The sequence below is a fragment of the Phacochoerus africanus genome, chromosome 9 (assembly GCF_016906955.1).
Source record: "Phacochoerus africanus isolate WHEZ1 chromosome 9, ROS_Pafr_v1, whole genome shotgun sequence".
Lineage (NCBI taxonomy): Eukaryota > Metazoa > Chordata > Mammalia > Artiodactyla > Suidae > Phacochoerus > Phacochoerus africanus.
The window spans coordinates 60,939,558-60,956,030 of NC_062552.1; the positions used below are offsets into that span (position 1 = coordinate 60,939,558).

General features: G+C 55.3%; 1 protein-coding gene across 1 annotated transcript in view; it reads right to left on the bottom strand.

Moving 5' to 3' along the window:
* Positions 1 to 447: 447 nt before the first annotated feature.
* CD276 (CD276 molecule) overlaps positions 448 to 16,473 on the bottom strand; it is a 30,549-nt gene continuing 14,523 nt past the window's right edge. Inside the window, exons 2-10 of the mRNA XM_047795437.1 lie at positions 14,113 to 14,236; positions 11,746 to 12,093; positions 11,265 to 11,579; positions 10,363 to 10,701; positions 9,893 to 10,189; positions 6,877 to 7,011; positions 5,862 to 5,903; positions 4,143 to 4,178; positions 448 to 1,900 (exon numbers count right to left, since the gene is read on the bottom strand). Coding sequence (XP_047651393.1) covers positions 1,878 to 1,900; positions 4,143 to 4,178; positions 5,862 to 5,903; positions 6,877 to 7,011; positions 9,893 to 10,189; positions 10,363 to 10,701; positions 11,265 to 11,579; positions 11,746 to 12,093; positions 14,113 to 14,182 — 1,605 coding nt within the window. The 5' untranslated portion in view covers positions 14,183 to 14,236 and the 3' untranslated portion in view covers positions 448 to 1,877. The remainder of the gene's footprint in view (positions 1,901 to 4,142; positions 4,179 to 5,861; positions 5,904 to 6,876; positions 7,012 to 9,892; positions 10,190 to 10,362; positions 10,702 to 11,264; positions 11,580 to 11,745; positions 12,094 to 14,112; positions 14,237 to 16,473) is intronic.

Below are 16,473 nucleotides of genomic sequence, written 5' to 3' on the forward strand. Positions count from 1 at the left end.
GCAGAACGAGATCCTGGACCTGGAACTGTGAATCCAGCCTGGTGCCCATTCCACTGAGCCAGCCAAGAACAGCAGGCAGAGCTCCTGTCCTCTGTCAGCTTCTTACTGGGCCTCAGCTTCCTCATCTGTAAAACGGGGGCATTAGAGAGGCCTTAAGCCTAAGGGCTGAGTCTTCTGAGACAAAGATATTAGGTATTAGGTGATGCTTCTAGGAGTGGGTGGAGCCCCTTACAGTGACCAAAGGGCCTGGATTTCTGGGCAGCCAATCTCACTTTACCAAAGGAGGAAACTCAGGCCAGGGAGGGGGCCACAGAAACCCAGTGACATGGGACGGTGAGAGTGAGGAGACCCTGGCATCCCTACTCTGGCCTCAAACGCCCAGGAGGGAATCCTTTCTGCAGAGTGCTACTGCCCGCCCCGCTGCCACACCCTTCACAGAAACAAAGCTTTCTACAAAGGCATTTATTTTTCCCAAAATACACCCCCAGTTAACAAAATTCCTCAGAGTCCCACATTTAAATAAGAAATCCCACGTCTTCCACTCGTGGCGAAGGGAGGGATGTCAGCGGGATCGATCATCAGTGTTCTCCACCGAAGGCTGGGGACCCACCAGAGACAAGCCAGGAAGTGTCTGCCCAACCCCAGCATAGCACCATGGGGAGGGGGGAGGGCTGTCCCTGCCCCCAGGCTCCAGCCAATGAGGAGCGGCCCCAGGCTTCCCCTGGGCTGTGGCTCTCAGTTCCCCGGAGTCTGCTGGGCCTTGGCTGCCTGCCCACCTGCTCCTGCCTAGAAAGACACGTTTGGAAATCATCAGATTCTCCCGTTGGGGCGAGAACCTCTGTCTCTCCAGGTTTCTGCCCCAACCCTTTGCTTGGGTAAAGGTTAGGGATGGGACAGGGGTGAGGTGTCTAGGGAAGTCTGGGCACAGAAGAGGGGGACAGCAGGGAGTGAGGCAGGAGCCCCCTCCTGAACCTCTTCCCCCTCCTGAACCTCTTTCCCAGCTGAGAGGTGCGCTCCTTAAGGGCGGGGCTTGTCTTCTCATGCAGGGTCCCCACCACCTAACCCAGGGATGACAGCCGTCCGTGTTCCGTGGCTGTTACTTGAATGAGTAAATGAACGGCAGGAAAAGCAGAGGGACAGAAGTTGACCCCAAGGGGGCCCACGCGGCTGCCCAGAGACCCAGTGTGACCAGCACGAGCTTCCGGTGGGGAGGGCGGGCAGAAGGCGGGGCGCACAGGGCACAGCCCAGGGCGTCACAGAAGAGCCGGGGCCAGGAGAGGTCCTCACGTGTTCCAGCACGTACACCTGCGTGTCTCTGTCTGCCAGGGGGGAGGGGGGGGGAGAGAAAAGGCTAACACGGGGGCCAGAGAAGGAGGAGATGCCGCGAGATTCGAGGAAATGCTAAGGCTGCAGTGGCCCTGTCTGAAGAGGTGGGATCAGGGGCAGGTGGGAGAAAAGGCTGAGAGGTGATAACTGGTGGTTCTGGGCCATGGCAGAAACAAGGCAAAGGGTGACTGCGCATTACATCCTTGGAGAAAGAAAGTAGCCAGACGATCCGTATAGCGCATCCATTGAAGAAATAAGGTGGTGGGGAGGTCTGTGTATCGTGTCCCTAAGAAATAAGGCAGCAGGATGATTTCTGTATCGTGTCACGGGAGAAATAAGGCAGCAGGATGACTTGAGAATCCCGTCCATCAGAGAGATAAGGCTGCGGGGTGGTCTGTGTATCGTGTCCTTTGCAGAATGAGTAGACCCACCAGAGGGGGAGCCATCTGGTGGGGGCAAGGAAGCCCCCAGCCCAGAGCTCACATGGAGGTTCCAGTGCAGCCAGGGGTGGGAGCCCCAGGGCAGGGGCAGCAGCAACCTGGTCCGCATGGTCAGGCTATTTCTGGTCCATCCTCTGCATTTCATGATGGGAAAGAGAAAAAGGAGGGGAAAGCATTAAATGCGAGAGTTCTGCCCTTGGGAGTGCGTCAGAAATCTGGGGATGGGCCACACGATCAAGGGAGAGGACGTGTGAGAGGCCCCCAGTCTGACTAGCAGTGCCTCCCCACCAAGCACTGCACTCGAGGCACCCCCCCACACACACACACACACAGCAGCTGGGTATCAGACCAGGAAGGTGCCTGGGGGAGACTGCACAACCCTTGCCCACCTCTCTCTCAATCCCCATCAGTCCACCCCACACACACACGTCCCCCTCTGCCCACCACACTTTTCCCTTCCCCACCCCCTAGCCCCTGCCTGTCCCTTGATCCATCTTGGATCCCCGTGGATTCACACACTGGCTTCCCTTCACTCCCTGACCTGAAAGGAGAGTTTAGAAGAAGGGGGGCTATGCATGATCCTGCCCCTCCCTCTCCCATCCTTGAGGCTCTGTCTGTCCCTGGGAAAGTAGCTCTCCCTTCCGGGGACTGCCTCTGGGCTTATCCAGCCTGGCCAGAGCCTGGGGGGCATGGGGCAGGCTGCCATGCGGAGGAGCGGGGGGGGGGGGAGCAGGATCAGGAAGCCCACTGCACCGCACCCTCAGGCCACACTCTCCAGCAAAACATCAGGAGCCAAACTGACACTTTGACCTCCACCTGCTCGCTCTTCTCTGCCTACTTCGGTTCAGAACAACAGGGAGGCAGATCAATTCTCTCCATCCCTCCAGACCCCAACCTAGGCCTCCACGCCTTCCAGGGAACATTCTATAAATTCTGAAGGACTGGCTTTACACAGAGCACGTCTGCATTTGACACCTTGGCATCTTGCAAGGGGCGTGTGACAGAGGAGGAAACTCCCGCTGGAAGGTCATGGGCACAGACTGAAAGTGAGGTGGCCCCTCCCAGCCTAGGGGGCTCTTTCTTCCATATCAGGCTGCCTTTCTGAAGGCCTCTTGCTGCCTTTCGTGAAAGTCTGAGTGTATTCCCCCGCTTTCATCATGAATGCTATGCAGGTTCCTGAGGGTCCCATTGACCCCTGCCTCTGGAAGTTTCCTGTGCACAGGGCCTATGTCCGTCCATCCTCTCTCCCCAAAGAAAAGAAAAGCTACATGCAAGATAAGCCTCCAGAAATTCTGTCAAAGTTTATTTCCTAACAGGTTTCCAAGGCAACCTGAAAGAGATTTTTGGCTCCATAACCTCTGGCAAAAAATTAAGGTCGCCAAACCTTTGATTTTCTAGGTGGAAGCCACTCGTATTCGGTGACAAGTCTGTCAAGGAATTATTTTGCTCAAAATACACACACAGGAGTTCCCATCACGGCGCAGCAGAAACAAATCTGACTAGGAACCATTAGGTCGTGGGTTCGATCCCTGGTCTCGCTCAGTGGGTTAAGGATTGGGCATTGCTGTGAGCTGTGGTGTAGGTCACAGGCGTGGCTCGGATCTGGTGTTGCTGTGGTGTAGGTGGGTGGCTACAGCTCTGATTAGACCCCTGGCCTGGGAACCTCCATATGCGGTGGGTGCGGCCCTAAAAAGAAAACAAAACACACACATACATACACGTTTGCACACACACATACATTAGGTGTGGCTCTTAGTTGCTTTCAATAAGATAGAACCTCCAACTAACCTACCCTCCAACCAACCACTTCCTAACGCATGTTATAATAATCTGAATAATAATGGTAGCTAACACTTACTGACCACTTACTGTGTAGGGGGGACATGGCTGCCCAGCTGAAGACCAGGTCCTAACCTCACTTGACTTAGGAGTCATATGACTAAGTTCCCACTAATGGATACAAACAGGACTGACAGGGGCTGTTTCTAATCAAGTCCTAGAAAAAAGTTCCCCTCCTTCTCCTTTCCTCCTTACTTCTGGAGGAGGGTGTGGGAGCTGGAACAGGCTCCCCTGGGCCCAGGGATGGAAGCTTCGAGTTGAAGGAAGCGGAACCCAAGGACATGGAAGCTGGTTCTAGGACACAGTAGCCTTAAGATCACAACTCCTGTCCTGGGGAAGCCTCTGTCATATTTGCATCCTCTTAGGGCAGCAGTTTCTCCACCCTCTGCTGCTTCATCAGGGGGAAGAGGGCACTGCTCTTCTGGTGAGGGATCCTCAGGGCAGCAGTGAAGGGTGAGAAGGCCCCCGCCCCAAAGCAGCGACCCTCCCCAGCTTCCTACACACGGGTGTGCAACCTCACCTGCCACATGTCCTTACCTTCTTTGCTTTCTGAGTGTTTCAGAGGCCGCAGGGCTGCAAGAAAGGAAGGAGCACACTGTGAAGGGGTGACCATGAGGAGTGGGGCAGGTAGGGGGGTGTGCAGAGGGACAGGAGCTGAGGAAGAAATAAAAGCTAGAAGGACTGGGAGGAAGAGGCAGGAGGCTGAGGCCAACATCACAGCACCAGCAAAGGCCCTTGGCTGCCATCCCAAGTCCCAGCTCCACTCTGTGGCCTGTCACTCCTTTGCCTGGGCCTCAGTTTTCTGCATCTCTACCATGGGAGCAAACCCCCTGCCCTCCTGTGAGCTAGAAATGTGAGTACACTGAGCCTGCTCTACAGACAGGGTGAAGGGGTCCCCTGGTGGGCCTGGGAGGCTGCAGCGCTGAGACTGAGCTCATCTCGAAGCCACCTTCTTCCTTCCCAATCCCTCCCTTCTGCCAACTACACTTGCCTCCTCCTTGGAGCATGAGAAACAAGGCCTGATCCCAGGGCTGAATCCACACCCGCCCCACCCAGACACCGAAGGCAGAGGATTCATTGGCATACTTTCCAGGGGTCCATCTCCTGTCCTTCCATCTGCAGGGGTGGGGCGGGAACCCATGTCAAAGACACTATCCCACGTGGCTCAGTGGGAACCTGCCTCCCCCAGCCCAGGAGCCCCGGGAAGGGAAGGCAGTGAGGCCTCCAGTGGCTGCCGGGCACAGATGCCTTGGCACCTACCCTCTGCTGGGCCCCAGGCTTATGTCCCCATAGTCCCATGCCCTTTGCAGAGTCACTCAAGAGAGCTTCAAACAGCCTCTGGTGCCACCAGGACAGGTCAGAATGACATTTTACAGATGAAAAGCTGAAGCGCAGAGGAACAGAGCACATTGGCCAAAGTTACGCAGCCTCTAACCAGAGTGGGGCTGTGTCAGGCTGATTACACGGTCCTAATAACAGGACTGCAAGGGACCAAACCCTCGCACGCACCAGATACAACTCCAGGCCCTTAACATACATGACCTCATTTCATTTCACCCCTCAGAAAAACCTATGAAGGGAGGCAGTTAGGAGGAAATGCGCCCAGAGAGGCAAAGTGACTTGCTCAAGACCACTCAGCTTAGACGAGCTGGAGCTGGAACTAAAACCCAGGTGGCTTTGTCTCCTGAGCCCTCATTATTCCTCCTAGGAAGCCACCAGAACTGGCAGTGCTGGTCACTCCCGGTGGAGCCGCCTGGGAAGATGGGAAAAGGTAGGCAGGAGAAAGGAAGCACCCAGGAGAACAGTTTCCATCATGGCTCAGTGGTTAACGAATCTGACTAGTATCTATGAGGATGCAGGTTCGATCCCTGGCCTTACTCAGCAGGTTAAGGATCCGGCATTATCATGAGCTGTGGTGTTGCTTGCAGACATGGCGTTGCTGTGGCTGTGGTGTAGGCTGGTGGCTACAGCTCCGATTCAACCCCTGGCCCGGGAACCTCCATGTGCTGCAAAAAAGCAAAAAAAAAAAAGGGAAGAAAGAACGAACGAACCTGGAAGAGAATGAGAATTGGGGGACCCGTCTCTGGGTCTTAATGCTGAGCAAGGACCAGACTCACCTAGGTTGGGGGGCCACTGTCCACAGGGCACACTTCAGTCACACCTTCAAGCCCACATGGCTCTTCCAGACCCTGGGGTCCTCCCCTGTCCCTGGGTTCATCCCTCAGCCAATAGTGCCAGCTTTTAGCTCAGACTCACCAGTCTTAGATCCTTCTCCATCCCCGTCCTGGTCCTCAGCTCCTGGAAGAGTGAACACACACTTCCTCCCTCAGCCCCACTTTCCCCAGGAGTGCAAGAGGCAGGTACGTGGGGCTGAGCAGGCCTGGCTGCTGTTCCAGATGCTGGACACCAGGTCGGAGCCTGAGACCAGCACAGAGCAGAGCCCCATGGTGGGAGGAAAGGGATACCAGCTTGGAGTCCACCACTCACCTGGCCAGGGACCATCTACTCACCCCTCCACCCACCCACCCACTCACCACCCCACTCAACCGCCACCTCCAACACACACACCCACCCCCGTGTCCTTCCTCATCCTTCCACTAGCCCCATCAGCCATCTGCCACACAGGCAGCCACCTACCTGTCAACGGATCGGTCTCCACGGACCGGTCTCTTCCCTGTTCACACATGCATGCTCCTTGCCATCGCCCAGTCACCCCCAACCTCTCACCATCTACATGCATGCTGACCCGCGTGCCAGCCATGAGGGTCAACTTGCCCACCACTGGCCAGCACCAACTCGCCTACCCATCCCCAAAGTCAATCCCCCTGACCCCCCAGTGCACCTGCTTCAGACTCTGCCCACTGTGAGGCAGACACACCCTTTCTCGGGGACATGCACGCCCATGAAGCAGTCTCACCTCTGCTGCTCAGTGTCCAGCCCTAAATCTGAGCTCTCACTCACAGACACACTCATGTGACTGACGCTCTCACAGTCACGCTTGTGCACAGACACATTCACCACTTGTCCCACTTCAGCCTTACACATCCACCACTCCCAGTCACTCTCATATCCACACGCCTCCTGCCGTGTCTGCATGTTCACGGGCAGGCTCACAGTGGTTTACACACATAAGACATGTGTTCAGCCTCAAAAGCGCACGCACACAACTCATTCTGCCACTGGAAAGTGACACTCGTGTCGATGTCACGGACACACAGGCATACCCAAAGACACATGCACGTGCGTGTGCACACAGCCCCCTCTCACTCACCTGCATTCTCCTCCTCACAGCTCTGTTTGATCTTCCTCCAGCACACGAAGGCCAGGGCCACCAGCAGTGCGACAAGACAGATGGAGAGCCCCACAGTCACCCACAGGGCCTCGGGGGGGAATGTCATGGGCTGCCCTGGAAGGGGAGTGGGGAGAGACTGTCATGCCTGGCCGCAGTGGCCCTGAGGACAGCGCCACTGACTCCAAGGTGTGAATTGGGGGGGGCCCTACCCTTACTGGGCCCCAACACTATGAAGAGAGCTTAAGTTCCCATGCCCCGCCCCCCATCCACACACCCTCCAAATCCTGCTGTGGACATGCCTCAACCTGGCAGCATGGGAGAGTCTGCAGGTGGGGATGCTGAAGAAGCCTGCGTGGCTCCCTCCTGACACGAGGATAGTGCTTCAGTCCTCTCAGGATGAGTCAAGGACTTCTATGATCCGGCTGCCACTCTTCCCCTTCCCTTTGTAATTCGCTGCTCTAGCTAGACTGGTGTCCTAACCTTTCTCTGCAGAGACAACTGGCTTCTTCCAGCCCCCCACCACCCTTGCTGTCAGTTCCTCTACCTAAAAAGTGCTCCCTAACTCTCCACCTGGCTTGAGACACCTTCTCAGGAGGCCCTCCCGGACTACCCCAGCCCCAACTTGGGGACATGCCCCATCTTATAGACCAGGATTTGGCAAACTGCAGCCCATGGACCAAATCTGGCCTGTGGCCTGTTTTTGTCCAACCCGTGAGCTAAGAATAGTTTGACATTTGTAAAGGGTTACCAAAAAAAGGAAAAGCAGCAGCAGTAGCAGCAACGAGGATGGTATGTGGCCCACAAAAGATATACCATCCAGGCCTTGACAACAAATGTTTGCAGATTCCCGCAGAAAGATGAGGGTGAGTGCCAGAGTGAAGGTTCTGGGTTTACCCAAGAGGAGGAGACTTGCCTGGAGAAAGTTTTCATGCATCACTGACGGCCCTCCAGTTAGCTCTCTCAGGGCAGAGGGAAGGGGTTGAGCTGCCCCGGCCTGGGTCAGCACTCACAGCTGATCCAACAACACCCTCCTCCAGCCCAGTCCAGGGCCCGTGAGGGTCCTGGGCAGGGGCCTGGAGGATGATGAGAGCAGGCAGCTCCCGCAGAAGGTGCCGTCAGAGCAGAGAGCAATGCCATGAACCCCTGGGCAGTGGAGGCCTTGGCACAGATTTGTGGGCCAGGGATTTGTGGCCGATGTCACCTTCTACAGGCATGGCCAGCAAAGCTGCGGCTCTGGACACTGGAAGCAAAAGGACCCGTCACCCTGGTGAGCAGGAGAGAAGGATAGGAGCTGTCACAAAGGGCCAGGAGGACCAGTCCACAAAGCATGTGGAAGGGACCCCTGGGAATCTGAGGGTGGGGCTCCTGCAGGAAAGCACAGAGCAGAGGCACAGAACTGCCCAGGAGGAGGGGCTCTTGTTACAGTGACACCCAGGCTGATACTGGGGCCTGGGACACAGCGCGGACTTGCCCTCATTCTGCCATCCAAGGACAGAGCGGGGCTCAGACCTGCATCTTCAGGCTCCACATCCAGTGTTTGCTCCACAAAGCCCCTCCTCATACAGCACACGCAACTAGCCTCCAGCAGGTGCGGGAGAGACAGGCTGGGGGACTGCAAGTCTGAATCCCAGAATGTTTTACAAAGCACAAAGCTGCCCGAAGCAAAATACAGGCCAAGGGCTCCAAAGTAGGCCAGACCTGCTCTCACAAAAAAAATAGGAGGCTGGGTGGTGGGGAGGAGAGAAAATTAGGCTGAGAGGCTGAAAGTTGGATTCTGGTTCTGGTTCATCTGCTCACTGCCGGGTGCTGGAGCCAAGGTCCACAGACCCCCATGGATGAGTTTAGAGGGACCACAAACCCTCAACATTTAAATGCAAATGACAGCATTAATACATATCTGATTTTCAGAAAGGTACCTGACCCCCCAAAAGAGTCAGAGTCACTGTGCTAGTCTGTGGCCTTGGGAAAGTTCTGTCCTCCCTGGGCTTCAGTTTCCTCATTTGTGAAATGAAAGCACTTTAGAGCCCTTTAAATGTTAATTCCTAGAACTTTAAAGATTTTTCTCTCAGATGGGGTGAATGTCCCCAGTGAGCAGGGGGGCCAGTCCACAAAGCATGTGGTGAATCCTGAGGCTGGTATAGAAACTGGCCTTGGGTGGGCTGTGGGTCGGGTGGAAGTCATGGAAAGAGAAAACAGGAGAACCAGATGGACAGAACCTGGGGCCCTGACCCCAGACAGGCACGGAGGCCCCTAGGAAAGCTTAGTTGGCCCAGGGGTAGGGACATTGGAACCAGACCAAGGTCCAAACCCAGATGGAGACTGGCTCCCCTGGTGAATGTGGGCCTCCTCACACCTCCAGGCAAAAGGGTGCCTACTGAAATGGGCATTAAAGGAAGGGAAGGGGGTCTGGGCTAGGACCCCAAAAGCAGAGATTGAGGGAATAGCCAAATGGGCCGTGTTGATCTAGTGTTTGCCCACATGGGGGCAGCAGAGAGCGCCCGGCCATTGCAATGGCTTCCTGGGTCCAGGGGCAATTCAAACCGGAGAGCTGATTTTGATGGGGTGAAGGGGGCTGACACCTGGGGAGACCCAGCTGTGTCTCAGGGCCTCACAGTCAGATGGTGCCCAGCATCAATTCGTGATGTAGCCACACCTTCCCAGAACCAGGAGAAGTCGCCCTAGGAAATCACTCCAGGGCCATGCCTTGTGGCTGCCCCAGAACTCCCACCTACACCTCCAGATTCCAGGCAGGTACTCGGTGCCCTGTATAGGACCACCTAAGATGCTTTTAGGAGGGAAAATACTACAAATGATTCTTAACAGCTCGATAAAGCAACCCCTTAAGGACTTCTTGGGAGAGAGTTTGAGACACTTGAAATGTAGGGGGAATTTTTGTTTTAAGTCTTCTGATCACCCAAGCCTACCTAAATTCTAGGTCAGGGTCCAGATAAAGGCAATGGCTCCGTCTTTCGCTAGCTGTCCGCCTGCTCCCTACCTGTGATAGTGACGGAGCCGTGAGCGTCCTGCTGCAGCACGGGGTTGCGCACCAGGCAGCTGTAGGTGCCATTAGCGCCCAGCACCACCCTCAGGACGCTGCGCACATCGAACAAGCCCTGCTCGTTGGCCATCTGCGACGTGGTCACGTTGCCGGTCAAGGGCGCACCCTGCCCATCCTGCCAGAACACCTCAGCCTCAGGGTAGCCCCGGTAGCTGGAACAGGTGATGGTCACTGTGTCCCCTGGCCGCAGGTCCTTGTTGGGCTCCAGGGTCATGCTGGGCTTTGAGTAGGGGGCTGCAGGGGGTCAGAGGGTAGAGGGCAGAGGTCAAGGTAAGGCAAGGGCAAGGGGACACAGTGGAGGGAGCGGGAGCTGTAAAGACATGGGTCTGCACTGGACAGTTGATAAGGGGCTGCAGGAAGTATGGAGGATGTGCCAAGGGGAGGTCGGCCCCCTTCTGGGCTCTCACCTGCCACCTGCAGGCTGACCGCGGCGCTGCCAAAGTCCCGGATGCTCACAAAGCAGGTGAAGCTGCCCTCATCAGCCACGCGCACGCGCTGCAGCCTCAGGGACGCGTTGCCCTGAGCCAGCAGGTCTGGGAAGAGTGTGGTGCGGTTGGCATAGGCGCTGCCCTGGTCACGGCCCTCGGCGAAGCTGTGCACCAGCTGTTTGGTGTCTGTCAGCTGCCAGATGAGGTTGAGCTGTGCCAGACTGAAGCCGGGCTCGGGAGAGAAGGAGCAGCGCAGGGTGGCGTCGGTGCCAACGAGGGCCACCACGGGGTCTTCGGGAACCTGGACTTCCACCGCACCTAAGGACGAGGTTGGAGCGGCAGGGCAGTGAGGAGGGGCGGGGACACTCTGGGCTGCCACCCACAGGCTCCCAGATCTCTGTCAACCCCCAGGTTCCATTCCATCTTCCCCACACCTAAGAGCAGGTTGAGTCTCCCTAAGCTTCTGACAAGACTCCCAGCAGCTTGGTCTTGACCTGACAAGCCCCATCCCCAGGGCAGACCCAGCCTGAGGCAGCCTCCAGCCCTAGCAAAACTCCTTTCTCTGCCAGGAACCATTTTCCTCTCCTCTCCTTCCATTCTCTTCTGAGATCTGAATGCTTCTTCATTTTTTTCCCAGAGGTTTCCAGAGCCCTGGAGTCAGGAGATCCAGAGAGCAGAGAGGACCTGTGATCATCACCCCCACCTACTCCTACCCCGGTAAGTTTCCTTCCTACTCACCCTATCTTTTTGTTATTAGGCCTCTCACTGTTCTGGGAGACAGAAGTTAAGGAGATCAGATCCCGTGGCCCCTGCAGATAGGTCCCAAATCTCCCTCCCTCAGAGGGACATTTAAGGATCAAAAACAAAACACAAACAGAAACCTGTAGGGCTTCTATGCGGCGTGATGGTAATGGAGCTGTGAGCGTTCTGCTGCAGCATGAGGTTGCGCACCAGGCAGCTGTAGGTGCCATTAGCGCCCAGCACCACCCTCAGGACGCTGCGCACATCGAACAAGCCCTGCTCGTTGGCCATCTGCGACGTGGTCACGTTGCCGGTCAAGGGCGCACCCTGCCCATCCTGCCAGAACACCTCAGCCTCAGGGTAGCCCCGGTAGCTGGAACAGGTGATGGTCACTGTGTCCCCTGGCCGCAGGTCCTTGTTGGGCTCCAGGGTCATGCTGGGCTTTGAGTAGGGGGCTGCAGGGGGTCAGAGGGTAGAGGGCAGAGATCAAGGTAGGGCAAGAGCCGTGGGACACAGTGGAGGGAGGGGACGCTTAGGGCTGTGAAGACATGGGTCAACACTGGGCAATGGCTAAAGGGCTGTGGTTAGTGGGGAGGGCGCCCCCCACTTTGGGGCACTCACCTGCCACCTGCAGGCTGACTGCGGCACTGCTGCTGTCCAAGTCCCGGATGCTCACCAGGCAGGTGAAGCTGCCCTCATCAGCCACGCGCACGCGCTGCAGCCTCAGGGACGCGTTGCCCTGAGCCAGCAGGTCTGGGAAAAGTGTGGTGCGGTTGGCATAGGCGCTGCCCTGGTCACGGCCCTCAGCGAAGCTGTGCACCAGCTGTTTGGTGTCTGTCAGCTGCCAGATGAGGTTGAGCTGTGCCAGGCTGAAGCCGGGCCCAGGAGAGAAGGAGCAGCGCAGGGTGGCGTCGGTGCCCACGAGGGCCACCACGGGGTCTTCGGGGACCCGGACCTCCACAGCGGCATCTGGGGATGGGTGGGGTTGGTGGGGTGGGACAGTGAGGAGGAGTGGGGACACTCTGGGCCTCCCTAGTCCCCCTCCCCTTCCGGGTTAACTTCATGCCCTGTCCAGCCCCCTTGTAAGGCCTGAGATTTATTATCTGTAGTCCTAGTTCAATGAATACTATGTATTCAATAAGAATACATAGTAGGTAAGCACCTACTATGCCAAATTTAAGAGTTAAGAATGCCACAGAGGACACCAAGGTCACACTCGTACAGCGCTTACATTTTAGTGGGAGAGAGGGACAAACTAGCACATAAATTTTCACTAGCCTGTGATTAGGGGTATGAAGGAAGAAAAGCAAGCCAGTGGATAGAAAGTAAGGAGGCAGATTTTCATAAATCTGGCAGGTACTTTATACCTGTTTGTGTTGGTTGCATTTCCCCCATAGGCATAGATTATCTTTATAAATTGTAGAAAGACAATCTTAAAATGTATGCATCAAAATATTATTAATGTTTTTCTCTGGATGAGAAACAATCATGAGTGCTTTTTCTTCTCCTAAGTAAACATGATTCGTTTTTATGCAAGCAAGAAAGAATACCCATGCATTTAAATATGGTGGTGAATCATGTTCTCCATAAAGAGATCTTAAGCTGAGATTTAAAGGCCATGAAAAGGAGTCCGTCATAGCCAGAGAAACGCCCCCTGGGGTAGGTTCCCCTGCTCCCCCCACTGCCCTATATCCTTTGGGTTACCTCCTACCCAGTCATCTCTGCCTTTAGTCCAGCTCTTCTTTTAGATTCCTGGAAAGTTAGGTAAAGGGTTCCTGATAGCTGTTCTTTTGGTGAGACGTGGCCCTTAGCCTGGGACTGCCATTCTTGAGTAATGGTTAGATTAAGTGTGTACTTTGGGCACCAGCAAGGCAGACACATTCAAAAAGTGTGAAGGTCAAACAGTCTTGAAACAAAGCTAGCTGAATACAGCAGTCGTTAAAGGAGAAAAGCAACATTTAATAGCTAGTATTTTCATCGTGAATCACAGGGAGGGGGCATCATCATTTTTGCAGTGTGTAGGGATCTCTAAAGGTCTTAAACCAGCACTGGAACTCTTGCTGCAATGCCAGGCCACAGGCCAGCTCTTCAATTGGAGACCAACCAGGTGCCCCTTGTATGGAGCATTTGGGGGAATGAAACCTGATACATCAGCCAGACAAAGCCCTTTCTCTAGAGAAATCAAAGTAGATCTGGGTAAAGTGGTGCTTCCTCTTTGTGACCACCAGATGGCACCAGATACTCAGCTTTGTCTTCCCCTCATAGAGGAAGGCGGCAGCTTTCCCCCACTGAGCAGGAACTGATTAGGACTTGAAATATGATGGAGATGTTATTAAAGTAGCTGCCATTATTGAATGCTAACTCTGTGCCAGGAACTGTGTGGGAAGACTTACATCCTTTACTCGACATGGTTATTAAGCACCTGCTATGTGGCTGGCATCAATCCTGGCCCTGGGGATAGAGCCTGCTCTTTGAGCAGAGCAGGCAATAAGCAAGTAAACCCATAATATGTCAGATGGGGATAAATCTTGGAAAGAAGCATGAAGGTCACGGAGAAGGGAGATGATGTGCTATTTTATACAAGGTAGCTGGGAAAGCCTGGAAAAGGTGACATTTGAGCAAAGACTGCAATGAAATAACAGATCTAGTCAGACAGACATGTGGGCACAGCAAGTTTCAGGCAGCGGGAACAGTACGTGCAAAGGTCCTGGGGAAGAAGCACATGTACAGTACGTTCAAGAAACAACATTATCACATTTAGTGCTCACCTTACCACTTCACAGAAAAGGAAATAAATGGAGGCTGAGAAATGTAAAGCAAGTTGCCCACTGGATCCCAGAGGGAGGAATGAGTGTGGATAGAGCACAGAGGAGATTGGAAGGTTAGTCAAAACCTCCCCGGCCCTGCTAGACAGAGAGGCTGAGCAGGAGCCCTGGTGGGAGTGGGTGCCTCCCCCCAAACCTCCAGGCCCCACTGTCCTCCCCTCACCTGTGAGGCAGAACCACAGCAGTCCCAGGATGGTGGCCACATGCACACGCCTGCTGCCCAGTTGACACATCTTCCCGTGAGGCAGCTGACAGCTGGGCTTTCCGTGGTGGAAGGCTGCCCCTGCCTGTGAAGAAGAGGAAGTGAGGCCTTTGTCTTCAAAGGTCCTCCCCGGGGCCTTCTCACTGCTGGGAGGTCCTCCCTCCCACACACTTCAAGGCTTATGGCTGAGGGATATTTTGAGTGATGCTGGCAGGAGGGAACCGAGTCACTGGGGAGGCTGCGCCAGGGGAGGCGGGGCAGGGGGCAGCTGGGACCCTCCCTTAGGAACTAAGATGTTGGCATGTGAATATAAGAAAGGGGAGGAGTTCCCGTCGTGGCTCAGTGGTAACAAACCCAACTAGTATCCGTGAGGATGCGGGTTCCATCCTTGGCCTAGCTCAGTGGGTTGGGGATCCGGCCTTGCCGGGAGCTGTGGTGCAAGTTGCAGATGCAGTCAGGATCCTGAGTTGCTGTGGCTGTGGTACGGGCTGGCAGCTGGAGCTCCACTTTGACCCCTATCCTGGGAACTTCCATATGCCATGGGTGCGGCCTTTAAAAAAAATAAAGAAAGAAAGAAAGGGGGAGGCCAGGCAGCAAGTAAAGGCAAGGCTGGCCCACTCAGGGCAAGGACGGCACAGATCAGTTTGGCTCAAGACAATAGCTAGTAAAGAATAAGACTTGGAGATTGGCTAAGAGGTCGAAAGTTTATCTTAAAGGCAGCTGAGAGCCATGGAATGTTCTGGAATAGGGGACGTGGTATGGTCAGAGCGGTGCTTCATAAAGATTATTCTGACAGCATCTGCAGGATCAATGAGAAGAGCCTGAAAGAGAGACAAAGCAGGTCTAGGGGAAAGTGAGGCTCTGAGGACATGGGAAGAGGAAGGGAGCAGGCAGCGTGTCCCTGGTTTTAAGCCCCGTGACCGGGTGTGGTACTCACAGAGATAGAGGACACGGAAGGGTTCGGCGTAGGGCATGTGCAGTGAGCAGTGTTTGTGCAAAAACTTCCAGGGGAAACTTGTAGAAGACAGCTTGTTGTGAGAGCATGGGGCGGAGGGGAAAGGGCCCTGGCTAATTTAATACATGTATCTGAGTGAGCAAGACCAATCAGAAATGGACACAGCTTGGACTGGGGCTGACCCTCCCCCGGCTGGAGTCTGTTCTGAGTAAGAGGCATTTCTGTGACACACACATCAGATCTGAGCCCAGACCTCCCTGGGTCCAGCCCTGCCTGTGCCCCCCCACCTCCGCTGCCACCAAGCTGTTCTCCACTGTGACCCACAGCTGCTGCCAGATTGCTCCTGCCACAGCCTGATCCAGCCTTGTCACCAGTGTTGATTTAGGCTAGCCAAGACAGTTTGACAAAAATATACAGGGTTTCACATTCTCTGAACCACCCAGGGAACCAGGCTGCCTGACTTGGTCCCATTTTTGCAAGAGGAAAAAATTAAAGCCCAGATAAATGAGGGGACTTCATTAATGTGATGTAATTTGCCAGCGAGCTCAGACGAGAAGGGTTTGAGTTCCCCACCTCCTGCCACCCCTCTCTGCCCTTCCAGGGAGCAGATGTCATCAACAGCCATTAGCATCAATTCTAGTCATAGGCGCCCAGGCTCAACTGTCCCAAGCCCAGTCAAGCACTGCCTCCCAAGCCCCCCACCCCCACCCCCACCCTGACCCCGAACACACTCCCAGGAGCTGAGCGGAGGGAGACCCTGAGCCAAGCCGGGTGCATCCTGCCCAGCACCGCCTCCCAGCTGTCCGCAGCAGGGAAGCCCTGAGCAGCCACTTCCTTCCCAAACACTTCCGCTGCAAACCTGGTGGCCTCAAAGTCTCGCCGCCTGCTGAGTCAGCAGCCTTCGCACTCCATTCATAAAGGCACCCTTGGCGGGCACCACATCCTGTCTACAAGGGCCACCTCGGCCCAGAGGAAACACTGGCAGGCAGCGGAATCGCAGGGACTGAGGGTTAAGAAGCTCCAGAGTCCAAGTCTCCCTTCCTTTCTTTCACCCACAGACAGGACCAAGGACCGCCCGTTCTTCCTGGGCCTGCTTCCCCTCTGCCGCTGCTGCCCATGCCCCCCCCCAGCCCCCCACCTCCGCCTTGGATCCTCCTGTGAGCCTCCACTCTGTCCCCCCAACCCTCCACTCTGTGAATGCCCTCTGAGGACCTGAGTCAGGAATCTGCTCACATCCTTCCCCTGAAAGGACCTCTCAAGGTCCCCATTTACCGCCAGAGTAAACCCACACTCCTCTGCTTGGCACTCAAGGCCTTTCTTAAGACCGCCCCCCTCCATCCATCAGGCTCATTCCCGTCCCTGAATTT